Source organism: Carassius carassius, chromosome 25 (assembly GCF_963082965.1).
Source record: "Carassius carassius chromosome 25, fCarCar2.1, whole genome shotgun sequence".
Taxonomy (NCBI): Eukaryota; Metazoa; Chordata; class Actinopteri; order Cypriniformes; family Cyprinidae; genus Carassius; species Carassius carassius.
This window is the reverse complement of record NC_081779.1, coordinates 6,621,450-6,637,288: the sequence shown is the minus strand read 5'-3', so window position 1 is coordinate 6,637,288 and position 15,839 is coordinate 6,621,450. Positions and strand designations below refer to the sequence as shown.

At 39.1% G+C, this 15,839-nt stretch overlaps 1 protein-coding gene across 1 annotated transcript; it reads right to left on the bottom strand.

Annotated features, from left to right (window-relative positions):
• Nucleotides 1-1,530: 1,530 nt before the first annotated feature.
• On the bottom strand, nt 1,531-2,920 carry LOC132104637 (endonuclease domain-containing 1 protein-like). Its single transcript, XM_059510197.1, has 2 exons — nt 2,562-2,920; nt 1,531-2,243 (listed from the first exon to the last, which is right to left on the bottom strand). Exons 1-2 carry the CDS (start codon nt 2,877-2,879, stop codon nt 1,710-1,712), a joined length of 852 nt encoding a protein of 283 aa, XP_059366180.1. The 5' UTR covers nt 2,880-2,920; the 3' UTR covers nt 1,531-1,709.
• Nucleotides 2,921-15,839: the final 12,919 nt, after the last annotated feature.

Sequence of the window (15,839 nt, the reverse complement as noted above, 5' to 3'; positions counted from 1 at the left end):
GGGTCCTGAAAACGTCTTCCGTTAAATTGTTTACATTTAAGACCATCAAAACTCTTAAATGATACAAAAACTCTAAATTATAAGAGGTATTTGGGGACAGAAAGACAAGAAATGCTATATGGATTAATATGACGATAAACCTCAAAAGGCTACAATTTCACTGAATAAACTAGAGTGCTGCATGTCAGCTTTGTGTACTGTGGTTACCAGCGAAACAAATATATTTCTGCAGTTCAGAAAGTGAAACATGCTGGCAGAGAACGAATGTGCTTTTTCAAGATCTGCTATTTTTGCTACATATATTTTTAAATGTTAACTAGTGGATCGACCAAAAGCTAATGCATTATAAAAATCTAAACCATTAAGACAGGATAAACAGGATTCATAAGTTATTTAATATAATAATTAATTGATTATACTTGTTTAAATTAATATAGTAATTGATACTTTTGACTTATCCTTTTTCTTAAAATTGTTTAAAGTCTGAAATGTAAAGTGCAGATCTGAAAATGTTATCTGAAGGTCTTAAAATTGCAATTTATGGTAACATTTGGATTTTTTTATTATTATTATTTATTTATTTTAAATTTTTGGAATAAGCCCTTTTTAACTGTCCTCTTAGGTTGTTTTGAAAGTTTTCTGTAGGCCACTACTATTAAATGGACCTCTGTACATTTGTTTGTTGCTAATTTACAGGCAATGCATTTGAGATGTTTACATTGTTTTGTTGGGGTAATATTTCTGTCCATTGACAACAAAGTCTTCTTTCTGAAAGTTTTATAGTTAATAAAATATTTTAAAACAGTTTACACGAGTTATCCTTTAATTTCCTTCAATAAAAAGGAAACTGAGTAAGAGGGTGTAAAAGGTGTGTGGACGTGGATTAGGAATCTGGCCCCTTGGTATAAAGTAGAAAAAATGCTGGCCTAGCTAGAAGAGTGATAAAGGATTTGGCCCAGAAGCTAATATTCAGCATACCAAAGCAAATTGCAGAGGTTATGAATAACAAGTGTCAACACTGTAAATATGGACTCATATTTATTTTATTTTTGTTGCAAATAAAAGCCTTTAAAACTTGTATGCTCATTGTTTTTCAGTATACCATAGAAACATGTGGAAAAACATTCTGCAAAGTTTTCTGCTTCAATATTTGTAAAACACAAAATTTATGCCACTGGCAAAACTTTTGGTGATGACTGTAGACAAGGTCAGGCTTTGGCTGGTTGGCATGGTCCAGCCATCCCCTACTGGAAGATATAGTAATTACACCATTATGGAGGCAAAAAAAAAAAAAAAAAAACACCTGATTTTCAGTGACAGCCTTTCAAAAGTATGTGCATGACTGATTAAAAAATAAGTACAAATGCCAAACCTTTGGCATTTTTGGACTGTTCCAGACTAGAGCTAAAATGATTATGTGAGTTTAGGAGAGCTCCTGAGATAATTCTACCATTTTCTGGACCTGTTCACTGACAATACTACACCCCACTACTCATCTTTGCCTTCATTCAGTTAGATGACTGATACGTGAACATTTGCGCAATATTTATTAGAGAAAATACATGATTTGCTAAAGTGGGAGATATATGAAGTAGACTAAAAGCAGGATGATTGGAAAAAATCAAGTTAGGATTCTGGAGGAGCTCAACAAAAGCGTTTTAATGAACCTCTAATCCTACAAGCAGCATAAATGATTATTCAGTGATCATTTATTCATATGTGCAGTCTTCCTTAAACAACTGTACATTTCTCACCCATGTTTCATCAAGAAATTGTTTTAATTTCTGCAGGCTATCTTTATGGATAATCTTGTTTTCACTCTTTTCTTCTTCAATGTTTTGGGCCCAATAAGCTTGGGAGACCCATTTGTTTTCACTACGATTGTAGCAGCAAAACGCCATCCACATGTAAGAGGGAATGTTCACTTTTTCTTTCAGTTTACTGTTGCCAGGTATTGCTCCAGTCAGCACATGGGCTTCAACTTTATTATTGTTATTTTTGCAAGTATTCATGATATTTTTGGTCTCATATTCCATGCGACTCCAACTGAGTTCATTAAAGCTCTTCTTCTGTGGCACTGTGTTGGTCAGTGTGAATGTAGATTGGGCAGTGATAACATCAGCTGCGTGACAGCAGGGAAACAAGTGGCCGCGATTAACATTATAGGTGTTATTGCAGTAGTCTTCATTGATGGCCTGATTTGCACAAGTCCGAACGGTCATCTCAGCAACAGGAGGATCAAGCTACAGATGTATAAAATACAGAAAAACAGTTAATAAAACACTATAGGCTGAGCCTTACTTATTATTGGCATATTTTATAAAAAAATTAACATTTTGTCATTTACTCCCTCTCATGTTGTTTTAAACCTGTTTGCTTGTAATTTCCACTTGACTTACTATATTATATGTCTTCTTAAAACAGCCAATTGAGAATTTTCAGAAGAAGACGTCAATAGATTATTGTACATTATAACAGGCGTTATAAAGCTCTATCTCTACTCTCTACAGACATAAAAATCACTGATCATCGAAGAAACAAAGAAGTATGAAAAACATCACCTCAGACTCAAACATCCATTTTATTCTTGGTCTTTTGAAGTCTCCTTTCCCAGTATATTTGTAGGCTGAAAAAACGGGGATCTTATTTTCTGTATCGTAGAGAGTTGCAAACCTGTAAGCTTCCTTATACTTTTGACAGATTAGTTTGTAGCGATTTTGATCTAGTGAGACTGAATTCAGCATAATGCCAGGAATTACTGGAGGCTGTCCTTCCAAAAAGAAATCCTTGCACGTATTGAATGAATCTACAACTTCAGTTATGATGAATGGAAATCCCAACACCAACAGCGCAGAAAAGACAAACAGACGCATCTTCATCTGTGTTGTACAGAATCACGAACCAAAAAAATATAGCTCAAGCCTCCCTGTACTCATTTAAATAGTTCAGCATTAGAGATCACACCTACATACACTCATAACGAGTTTCTAAGAATAAGACACATGTATATCACACATGCTTTAGGTGTTAAGTATTCTTAAAGCAGCAGTTAAATTTTTTTTTTATCTGATGGAAGCTATTGCAAAAAAAAATATCATATTAAATATATGATATTCATAGGCAGAGGGTAAACCAACCCTAAGGCTAAAAGTAGCCACACAATATTATTTCAGAATGGCTTTCTTGGCGAGTATCCACATAAACACAGTCAGTAACGTCTTAACTTAAACAGTTAAGAAAAAAATGGGTTTGCATCAGTATGATGGATATGTGCATTTCTTTTTCATAAGGTTAACACAACAAACAAAATAAAAACTAACAACAGAGGATCACCACTGCTCTTAATTAAATTCTGTAGATTTAATGGGTATTTGTGAATATTTACCCCATACTGTAGGCTAATACAGTTTTCACAAGCAATGTAAATTTTTTTCACAAGCAATGTAAATTTTATTTCGGTAAGATGGGGGTTGCTCACGACATTACTGTTTCACGCTTGCTTTCGTTAACAAGTGACAATGAGTCTGGCCTCCTAGTCTCAGGCTTAGACGTCACGCCCACAGACCGTTGGCCAAACGTCTGATGCATATGGGACACAAGAGTAAAAAACACTTCAGGAGAGTCGGAATCGTCATTGGATTGGTTGTGATCCTGAGAGTGGATGAAGGACACCTGTGTTTGGAGCTAACGGCCTGTTAAACGCTTCCTACCTCCTGCCTTCCGGGGGAGAGAGAGTGGTTCTCTCCCCGGCGTGTCTTCTCCTTTATGTTTTTTTATTTAGTTTTGGTTCTGTTTGGTAAATAAATTGGTTATATTTTTATTAAGCGTTTTCGTTTTACTTCTTTGTCATAAACTCCGAGCCGGGTTATGACAGTACTCATTTAAATAGTTCAGCATTAGAGATCACACCTACATACACTCATAACGAGTTTCTAAGAATAAGACACATGTATATCACACATGCTTTAGGTGTTAAGTATTCTTAAAGCAGCAGTTGAAGTTTTTTTTATCTGATGGAAGCTATTGCAAAAAAACAAGTATCATATTAAATATATGATATTCATAGTGTAAACCAACCCTAAGGCTAAAAGTAGCCAGACAATATTATTTCAGAATGGCTTTCTTGGCGAGTATTCACATAAACACAGTCAGCAACATCTTAACTAAACTTAAACAGTTAAGAAAAAAATGGGTTTGCATCAATATGATGGGTATGTGCATTTCTTTTTCATAAGGTTAACACAACAAACAAAATAAAAACTAACAACAGAGAATCACCACTGCTCTTAATTAAATTCTGTAGATTTAATGGGTATTTGTGAATATTTACCCCATACTGTAGGCTAATACAGTTTTCACAAGCAATGTAAATTTTATTTCGGTAAGATGGGGGTTGCTCACGACACTACTGTTTCACGCTTGCTTTCGTTAACAAGTGACAATGAGTCTGGCCTCCTAGTCTCAGGCTTAGACGTCACGCCCACAGACCGTTGGCCAAACGTCTGATGCATATGGGACACAAGAGTAAAAAACACTTCAGGAGTGTCGGAATCATCATTGGATTGGTTGAATTTTAGAGGATTTCCGCGAGACTTGTGTGTAGTGTTCTTTAACGTTCCACCTGGAAACAAAGATGCCGTGGTGCCAAACCTCCTCACGAAAGAAGAAAGCCGAAGTGTTTACAACTGAGACAATGAGTGCTTATCAGGATCAACTAAACACTGGAGTTTCAAAAGTATCTGAAATACTGTATTGAAAGTTCACGGCAAAGAATCTTTTAATTTTTTTTTACACAACAGTCTGTTATTTTGGCATAATTCACGCCTCGAAATGTGACTTTGAACAAAACGAACTGTGATTGGTTGTTTCACATGTCAGTCAATCGGTCTCATGGGCGGGCCTTGGCCAAAGAAAGCCGCCATGGATTCCAGACATTCAGCCGTCAGTCTGAAAGACTGGCTACATAAGACTACAGGCCTCACAATTTATAGGCCAGACTCCACCCCTCCTTTGGACTACCATTTTCAAAATAATACATTTCCTATTAAACTCTTTACATATATACAAAATAAATATTTTAAAACACAAACCTCGCTCATTTTGAAAAGGCATGACCAACAAGACTGACCACTCAAACACTTAATACACAAGACATAAATGTGACAAAAGGAATGCTTTATATAGCATGTATAATTTGGAAGAAACTGGAACAGGGAAATGTCTCTCTCTCTTTTTTTCTTTTTTTACACACACAAACATACACAGCTTATACTGTGAAAGTTGGACATACTTTTTGAGAAACCAAGTCATGGGTATAACACATAATTTGAGTGTTAAGTTTTTTTTTCACACCCTCTGACCTGAGAAATGACTAAAAATATTCAGCTTTGAGACTTAATTTTAACATTTACATGCGTATAAGGGCAATTGTATGTATTAGGTCCTGTAATTGGTTGCCAGTTTAACCACCATTTTTATTTTTATTTATTTAAAAATGTTTTTAATAACTCACTTATTCAACTTTACACACAAGAAGTTTCGGATACTCCAACATTTGCAACTGAAACTGCACTGCACACTTGTAAAGAGCATTTGACAGAATCTAATTCTTTGAACTGAGTCATAGATATCACACATCATTTGTTTTTTTTCACACTCTTTGACCTGTGAAATGACAAAAATATCAGTAGGTTGCATAGATCGGAATTTTCAGGCATCGTTGTCATTTTAACCATGCAGAAAGTGTATCGCTGAGCTCTGTAAATCAAAAGGAGAAATCACTAACCTTTTTATTATTTTTTTGGCTATTAATCACACGTCTCTGATGCATTTAGAGAAGATGATAATTTTTAAGTGATTTATTCTTAGTAAAACTCATAAGGAAGTACATCCTTTTTGCAGACGATGTAAAAGTTGTATTCTTTGTCATCTATTCTATATGTGGTTTGTGAGGTTTAGTTTTAAAAATAATTTTTGCAGATGAACCCATTTTATGTGTGATGTCCTATGTACATAAGATGTGTTTGTTTAGAGCTCTGGCTTGTCTCCTTTGGGTCATTTAATACATCCTTTGGTTTTCTGGAGCTGTCCGTGGTGCTGCTGTGTAACCTCCTCAGATTGAGTATAACAAGACCCAAAGCAGTGCTGCAAGTCAAATAAGTACGAGTATGATGTTTAAAAATGTTTTTGAAAAACTTATTTTACACTCACTAAGGCTGCATTTATTTTATACAGTAAAAAACAGCAATGCTGTCAAACATTTTCAATTTAAAATAGCGGTTTTGTATTTTAATATAATTTAAAACCATTTACTCCTATGATGCCAAGAATTTCCAGCATCATTACTCCAGTCATCAGTTCACATGATGCTTCTGAAATCATTCTAATCATTCAGTTGTGATGTTTCATATTGTTTTGGAAACAAAATACACTACCATTCAAAATTTTGAGGTCAATTAAATTATTTATTGATTTATTAATACTTTTAATCATCAGTGATGAAACTGACCAAACGCTACAGCTGGTAGATGCCGTAACTACAACATTTTGCAGGCAAAGGGCATCTTTCTTTCTTTTTCATTGACAATGGCAACCTTTTCAAATTTAATTTTGTAAAGTACTGTATATATACTAGACACAGCAGCAATAGCAAAAATAATAAGAGTAAGTAATAGATAAAATAGTGAGTAGTGTAGTTTATGTTCTAAAGTTCTGAAAATATTGTTCAGAATCTGAACCCAATTCTTTTCCATCACTACTTTGCTCATAATGTCGTTGCATTAATAAACACTAGAGGGCGACAAACGCATGCACTACGTGAGCCGTGAGCCCCGATAAATTCCATCCACAATTCCACATACTTAAAAAAAAACAAAGGATAACCTAAAAATAAAGTATAAATGGTTAACACTTTAGTAAATAAACGTACGGTGACATTGTGACCATAGAACGTTTTCAACATTACGATTATTTTGCTTGTCAGCTACTTGTATGAGGTGCTGTTGACAATCAGTGATTTTACATCACTATCACCACGTTCAACACAATTTTACACTTGTTTTGCTTTCCTCCGGTTTGGCAGGAAAGTATGTGAGACTTTCAGGTACACAGATCCTGATCTTTATCTCATAAGTTTAACAAAACCACATTGCAGAAACAGGAGGGATTCATCAGAAGTCAAAGTCATTAACCTTACTGCTGAAACACACTCCAAGAGTGTGAGCCAACATGGCATATTCTACACCAAAAACACCAAAGGATCACATACCAAAACACTCTGTCGTCACTGCAAACACACACACACACACACACACACACACACACACACACACACACACACACACACACACACACATAAGCTGCTGCTTCAGTCTCTCAGGATCTTGCACTAAAATTAAATCAATAAGTTTTATCCGTAACATTTATAAAGACTGACATGTTTATTTATTTCATCTGCTTTGCTTTCTGTTTCTAAACACTTTGCAATCACAGCTGAATTTAGAATTTTGAAATGTGATTTGATTTCACTCTCTGCTATGGCGTTATTTTTGTGACACAATCCTGAGCGAGTAATTGTACGTTTTGAGCACAGAGAACTTATTCTCTGCTCTCCTGTCACGTCTCCCTCTCTCTCTCTCTCTCAACTTCTTAATACTGTGCGCGCTCAACTCTTGACACACCATTTCCTATTTATTATTGTATACATTATAATGTAATGTGCTTGCAAAATATAGTTCTCTGTGCTCAAAACATACAATTACTCGCTCAGGATTGTGTCACTAGAGTTTAGGGAGAGATCTCAAACTTATCTTAACAAATTCTTCCAAGTTGAAATAATCTGAGATGCTATCTGAATTGTTTAGATTTATAATACTTACTGTATGTCACCTATTGACTAAATACATTTTTATAGCTGTATTTATTTAATTGTACTTTTTAAATTTGTTTTATTCATAAGGTGAGCCAAACTTGAACTTAAATAAAATTGACATTAATTCTTCCTAAGTGAAAACTGTTTAGAAGCACAAACTCTGAACAATAACCCTGTCATCTGAATTAACTTTGCATATGAGACTGTCATGTCCAGCATGCAGTTTAGAAAGTTATTTGAAAAGGATGTTTAATATTTTAAGATTTTATCTTCCAGATCTCTTATGTTAATCCAGTAAAAGCCAGCTGAGGGAAGGTTTGTTTTGATGAGCTTTGAGGCTTTCCATGTCAGCAAGAAGAAAGTGTGTCGCTCAGACTGTCAAAGCCGTGTTTTCTGCTAAAGCTTAGCCATCAGGGTTGACCCTTGACTTTTCACCCCTGCCCTCCAGCCTGTGCACCTCTGTCCACGCGTTAAAGAGATCGACTGTCAGGCGGAACCTTCCGGATGTTCTAGAGGAGGATCAAGTGAAAGAGAAACTGAAAGATGCAATAAAAATCTAATTTGTCTGGAGGAAAAAGAGTTGACTAACTAGATTTTATCAGTGTTTGCCTGTACAGAACTTTCTACAATGAGGCTAAGGTGTTGTGGATGGTTACTGTGTGGTTGCTAAAGCATTCTGAGTGCAACGATTTTTCTTTTGTTTCAGTCTTATTTTAGACATGTGTTTGTGTTGAGTTGCATGTCAAAGATGTGCATAATAGTTAATTAATTGTGCAGATTAGTAGAAAGCCACTGAAAGCCACTATTATCGTTAACTAAAATGTATTAAAACCATTCTTGTTACTTGAAATAAAGCTGAAAAAAATATATAAATATTAACTGAAAAACCTAAGCTAAGTGAAAATTACAAATTAGTTCAACAAATAAGTTGAAGTACTAACTGGATTACTTCAGCTTTTCTTCAGCTTTATTTCAAGTAACAAGAATGGTTTTAATACATTTTAGTTAACTAAAATAACCCTTGATAATAACCCTTTTCTGTGTCATGTGAAGATAAAATGCAATGGAGGGCGATGGAGGACCCAGACAGGCCTCTGCCAGTGTTATGCCACATACAGTATGCATGAAAAAAAAGAGCTGTTATCTTCAAAAGCCATCGCCTGGTGACTCACAACACGCCGGGGACCTCGCTGCTCCGCAGACATACTGCATTCCAGCGCTCATTCCACACAGTACAATAACTTCCTGGAATTCTTCGAAGCCTGGCCGACGGAGCCAGGGCACTTCCTGTTGTCCTTGTTGTAGCACTTCCTGCGTGGCCAGCGCGATCAGGTTCTGTTGCTATGGTAAGGAGCAAACACCTCCAGCCGGTTTATGCCGGAGAGTTCGGTTTTGAAGCAAACATCCAGTGCATGACAAATGTTGGTGCGGTACCAGGTGACATTACATAAACAGGATGATATATCCAGTTGCCATTGTCACTAGATGATTTCTCGAAGACATTTCGTAATAAAAAAATAAAAGACTTAATTTTACAAACTATTGTCTCAAAGTGCTAGCTGATTTATATTTTGTTTTAAATTCATAAGGGTGAAACACCCCAGATTTGCAGATTTACAAGTAACATTTCTTGTGTTGATAACAGTTGTGCTACTTCATATTTTTATGAAAATTGTGATACATATTTAAAAATTAGTCTCCTGAATGAAGTCTAAATGCTCTGATTTGCCAAGATACCAAAGTCTCTGTATGAACTCAAACATTTCTCTGAGCTACTATACCCTTTTATCTTATAGCTCTATACTTCCGTACTCTAAAAGCAATGCTAAATGCAAAAATTAAATGCAACAAAGCATATCGTTTTTTATAAGCTTATCAAAATTTTAAAAGGTGTAGAAAACAAGTAAGTTTTCTTGTATTGTTTGTCGCACAGGTCATGTGTCCATTCAAACCGCAAATTAATCGGTCACTTAGAAGCTCAACAGGTTGCATGAAACAGTGTAAACAGTTTACAGATTAAACCATGCTTGATCTGTGCATATTTCTCTCCCAATTCAGAAAAGTGAATTTCACTGAAGAAAGTAATATTATGGATAGAACACTTCAGCCAGGAGCAGCAGTTTGAAGTTAAAAAATCTTAATTGGTTTGCTTTACAAAAAACAACAACAACGACAACAACAAAAAAAACAGCTTTTGACATCACATGATTTTAATTAATGGATTTAATGGACGTCATTCTGACGGCACCCATTCACTTCAGAGGATCCATTGGCAAGCAAGTGATGTAATGATACATTTCTCCAAATCTAATGAGGAAAAAAACACATTTACATCTTGGATTGCCTAAGGGCAAGTATCCCTTTTCAGCAATTTTTTTTTTTGGGTGGACATTTTTTTTAATTTTGAAACAAGTACAATTGAAAACCACAGATCTATATAGTTTTAGATGCAGGATAATTTCAAACCCTCCTAAGGTTTTAACCATGCGTCCTGGATAAAAACAAAAAATCCAGATGAGAAACCAATGATCCATACGATTATAGAAACAGGATTTTTAAATCCACCTTCAGGCTAAGGTTTAAACACACACAGTGATTGATAGCACCTGCTTAGACTAGACTGTTGACAAATCACTGTCAAGTTTGCTCTGGGCCTACATTCTGTATGCCAGAGAAATTCACAGGAATGATTAAGGTAAATGTGTTTGTTTGACATGTCTTTACAAAATCCACACACATACTGTATATGGCTTCTTAAATGCGTGCATGTGTTTGAGTCTTCATTGTATTTCAGTAAGTAGATTTATATACTCTGTTTTTGCATTCCAGACAAATTCTTACATAAAATTGTGCTCAAACATCCAATGATTTGCATTTTGGAACTGAACTGCTTAACTCTCCTAAAATACTTCCTTAGATGAGAGAATGGCAGATTATATTTCACGTAACTATGAATTGTTTCTACAGATCTGGGTTTTCTTCTGGCACATTCCTGCAAATCTTATGTAATGCTCGAATTGAACTCACGACAGGATTATGGAGAACCTCTTTCCGCTGGACTAAAGCCATCACTCCAAATCATGCTGATGGCCCAGAAGATAACACCATGCCACATGGCAAAAAACACCTTGGCGGTTCTCATTTAAGGTGCTTTCTTCATTATATTATAGTTGCTTTTTCTCAGAATGCAAGTATACCATTAAAAGAAAGTCATTTCACTAGTTCACGCTTACATATAATTAGCTGAGGTATGGTATGCGTATTTGGCGTGCTGTCCGGGGAAGGGCTCAGAGCTCAGGAATGGCCCGAACCTAGAGTACCCCCCTTCCCCGTCTATTTATAGAGTGAACTCAAAGTGAGGAGATAGGGTGGAGGAGGGATGCTTATAAACCGTCAATGGATAGAGGTAAGTCAGCGATATTTATACTATGGGATTGATTTCTTGATTATGGTCCACCTGTGTTGATTAGGCTAAGTATCTGACGCGCTCCTCCTGAATCTTGTTAATAAAAACGTCATTTCACTAGTTCACGCTTGCATATAATTAGCTGAGGTGTAGTATGCGTATTTGGCGTGCTGTCTGGGGAAGGGCTCCGAGCTCTGGAATGGCCCGAACCTAGAGTACCCCCCAAAAGCGAATTGTACAAGAGGACAGCCGCCAGTTTAAAGAACGCCCCCCCAAAAATAGCATAGAGTACTGGCGGGGGCCTGATTTGGTTTTCTGAGAAGTTGTCACGTTGGCAGGCTGCAAGGGCCTACGTATTCCGAAGGGAGCGACTTGGGCGTTGGAAGAGTAGGCCCTACCTGCTGCAGGTAGTGAACTACGTGGTTGTTGGCGCCCGGTCGGTAGGGCTCGAGCCGATGCTCAACGGGAGCTTGTGGCGTTGGAACGGTGTCGGCGTACGGGCCCTACTGGCTGATAGCCGCTGCTATTCAGTGGGCGAAGGGCCTAATGCTGACCGAGAGGGCCCATGAAGCCTCCGACAGGAGATTGAGACTCAGGATGACGGACGTCTGGGTCCTCTCGGTTTGGCAGATAAAAAGCTTTGGGCCGGCTGACATGGAGGACTCTGGCGACATCCGAAGGGAGATCCCGACTCACGGCATCGGATGGAGGAGACTCGCTTGCGGCCGGCAAGAACTCTCGCCAGACGTCTGAAGGGAGCACACGCATCAGACGGGTAAGCCTCGCCGGACGGGGAGAGTAGAAAGGAAAACCTGACTGGGAGGACTCTCGCGGCATCCGATGGGGCATTAGACTCAGAACATCGAATGGGTAAGCCTCGCCAGGCGGGGTTAAAAGATGTGAGGGTAGCTGAGAGGTAAGGTTGTCTAACCGGGAGGCTCCTGCCGGCTTCCGAAGGGAGCACACGCATCGAACGGGTAAGCCTCTCCAGATGTGGGACAGAAAAGGTAACATTAGGTGGCCAGGAGGCTCTCGCCAGCATCCAACGGAAACAACTGGGTAAGCCTCGCAGGCCGTAGGATGGAAAAGGTAAGTTTGTGTGGTCGTGAGGCTCTCGTCGACGTCTTATGGAAGTTTGCTACTCACGGCATGAGACGGGTAAGCCTTGACGACCTTAGGAAGGAGGGAGGGTTTATTTGTGTGTTTGGTACTTGCGGCATCGGATGGCTTGCCTATGGGTTTTGTAACCTAAACCACGTGGAATGGTCGTGGTTGTCGTGGTTGTCTGGCCAGGAGGCTCTTGCCAGCGTCCGATGGGAGCACTCGCATCGAACGAGTGAGCCTCGCTGGCCAAAGGATGGAAAAGGTCATGTTGTCTAGCCGGGAGGCTCTGACCGACGTCCGATAGGAGCTTAGCTCCAGGAATCGAACGGGTAAACCTCTCTGGCTGAAGGACAAAAAGGGTTGTCTAGCTGGGAGGCTCTTACCTTCGTCCGACAGGAGCTTAGCTCCCGGAATCGAACGGTTAAGCCTCGCTGGCCAAAAGACGGAAAAGGTAAGGTTGTCTAGTCGGTAGGCTCTCACGCCCAATGGGAGCCCCGACTCCATGCATTGGATGGGTAAACCTCTCCGTACGTAAGACAGAAAGGCAAGAAAGGTAGCCGGGGGCTTTCACCTACGTCCAAAGGGAGTGTGGCTCCTGGCAACGAACGGGTAAGCCTTGCTGGCCGCAGAATGGAAAAGGTGAGGTTGTCTGGCCAGGAGGCTCTCGTCAGCATCAGATTGGAGCTGGAGCTCCTGGCATCGAAGAGAGAAGCCTCGCCGACCATAGGATAGAAAAGTTAAGGTTATCTGGCCGGGAGGCTATGGCCGGCATCCAGGTTTTTTTATTTTTAATTTTTTATTTGAGACACCGGATGGCTAGTCTCTCCGGACATCAGAGGGAAAATTGAGATTGTTTTATCTGCGAAGCACCCGTTGGTGTTTGGCGAAAGCTTAATTTGCAGTATTGGATGGGTACCTCTTGCCATCGGAGGGAAAATTTGTTTTAGCTGCGATGTACTCATTGGTGTTCGATAGGTACGTGACGCAGACTGAAATTATTTATTTATTTATTTATTTATTTTTCTATTATTATTATTTTTTTTATCGGGTAAGCTTTGCTGGTGGTCGGATGGAAAGTCCAATATTGCTTAAGCGGGAAAGCTCTTGCAGCATCTGACAGGAGTTTAATACTCGCGATGTCATACGAGTAAGCTTTGCTGAAAGTTGAACGGAGAAGGCAAAGGTTGGCTCAACCGGGAGCACTCTTGCACCGCCTGACAGGAAGTTCAATACTAAGGACGATTTGGTTGTCTACGAGGGTAGACGCTGTGAGGCTTACTTGAATAATTGTTTAGCAAATCCGATGAGCTGCTTCCGATAACGAGTCAGAAAAATCTTGAAGTCATTGTATTAGAAATTAAGCGTGCAAAAAATAAATTGAATTTCCTGTACCAGTGGACCCCAAATAGGTGCCATGAATCAGCGATGTGGTCATTGTTAAATCGTCATATTGTCGGCATGTGGGATCGATGGTACATATCGACGATGTAATCGTGCATGGGTGGAGTAAGAGAAAGATTCTTTATTCTTGTCAGAGCTTACTATTTGCCATTTTAACCATGCAGGTGCACGAAAAAGAGCCTATGGAATCACCAATAATCGAAAAATATACTTTCATACGTACTGATAAACTGGCATTAAATATAAAATACTATATTTAGAACAGCTAGTTCATGTAGTTGGCACTACGGTCATCTCACTTGTCCTGTGACAAATTTTTTTGCATCTGCGCACTTACACTTTATCAGTCTAAATGTTCTGCAAAATCAGTCAACGGTGCAAAAACAATTGTAGATTTCATTTAAAGTCCAACGATTTAACACTAATATGGATGTAAACGAACGCTTTAAATATAAGGTATTCAAAAACAGGTAAGTTCATATATTTGGAGTGAGTTCGTTTGAACTGATGCCTTGGTCATGCGCGCTCCGGACCACGTGCCTCCTGATGGGACCGACGCGCCGCCCCGGAAACAAGAATGAGATGCATTCTAACGTAACTGTGTCATTTAAATACGTTAGCGAGAGCTCGTTTAAAATATGGCACGTATCGGATTGCCTGTTACAGTACGATGGAATACCTTATATCTGCAACGATGTATGTCTATTTGTGGATGGAGACTTCTTCGCCGCCTATGGGCTCGAATCATCCTTTGAGAGCACGGGCGAGCGTGAAATGCAGTGCTGAGATGGGATAACGGAGCAGTTTGATAGCTGATTTATGGTAGGCCGCCTAATAATGATAATAAAAAAAACGTTGATTGGAGAATGAGCCAAATATCGTCTTGGCTATCGTCGATACATGATACTATTCACCGCAACCTAGGATGCATGGCATACCTTTTAAGCGGAGGTGATGTGAGGCAGTGAGGAGATACGGAAAAGTCTCATGCGGGAGCAGACACTGCTGCGGCAGTGAGGAGATACGGAAAAGGCTCCTGCGGGAGCAGACACTGCTGCGGCAGTGAGGAGATACGGAAAAGGCTCCTGCGTGGCAGTGAGGAGATACGGAAAAGGCTCCTGCGGGAGCAGACACTGCAGCGGCAGTGAGGAGATACGGAAAAGTCTCCTGCGGAAGCAGACACTGCAGCAGCAGTGGGGAGATGCGGAGAACAGAGAAGTAAACGGGAGCATGAGAAGCGGAGCGGAGGAGAGATAGCTGCTTGGGCTGCCTGCGGAGCTTGCTTCGGCTGCTATAGATGTTGGCTGCGGGAAGAGTAAAAGGGTTAGTAACATTTGATGGGGCAAGCTAAAAAATGGATGGGTAGCCTACTGTGTTGCCAGCTTAGCAATTGGTTGCCTGATTTGACAATTCCTCAAGCATTTTCCACATTATTATGTTCCTGTTGGAAAAGCATCTTTCCTCTCATTTGGCCTCCGGGCTTTTTAGACGGTCTCCAGACGGATACATTTGGAACGTTGCTTTCACATGGTAGTATGGACTGTGGAAACAGAGGCTTTTGGAAACGATGAAGGATGATTAGTCTTGTAAGACGTTGTACCGAAAGACATGATTATAGCAGTAACGTTAGCCCCTTACCAGTCACCCCCCATTTTTTGTCATGGAGACATAAATTACATACCCAAAATAAAAATGTTTCTGCTCATGATTCTTTCTGACTAGATACATGATCCACGAGCTGACACTTCAACGTTTACCCTTCAGGAATCGGAATCGTTTTCCTGACATAAAATTACTAAATAACTGTCACTGAAACGATGTTTTATCGAAACATTGGTCAAATATCGAAGCTAGAGTCTTTAGATTTCAATTTATGCACAGTTTGTCAAGATCAATTAAGAGAGTGATGTTTAACGTGCTGTGAAAGTGAAACGATGATAAACTGGGGCCGTTGTTTGCGAGCAAATGGGTTATAAGCAGTTGTGTGCTATTCGCATCCAAGTGGTTTCTAAAGATATTTACTTGCCTGTTTTTGTATTACAGTTCTAAAAAGGCAAC

Bases quoted from the DNA above. Each gene is read 5' to 3' on its own strand.
- LOC132104637 (XM_059510197.1), bottom strand. From the start codon at position 2,879: ATGAAGATGCGTCTGTTTGTCTTTTCTGCGCTGTTGGTGTTGGGATTT. The intron at 2,244-2,561 runs GTGATGTTTTTC...ATACATCTGTAG, and splicing joins AATGGATGTTTGAGTCTGAG to CTTGATCCTCCTGTTGCTGA.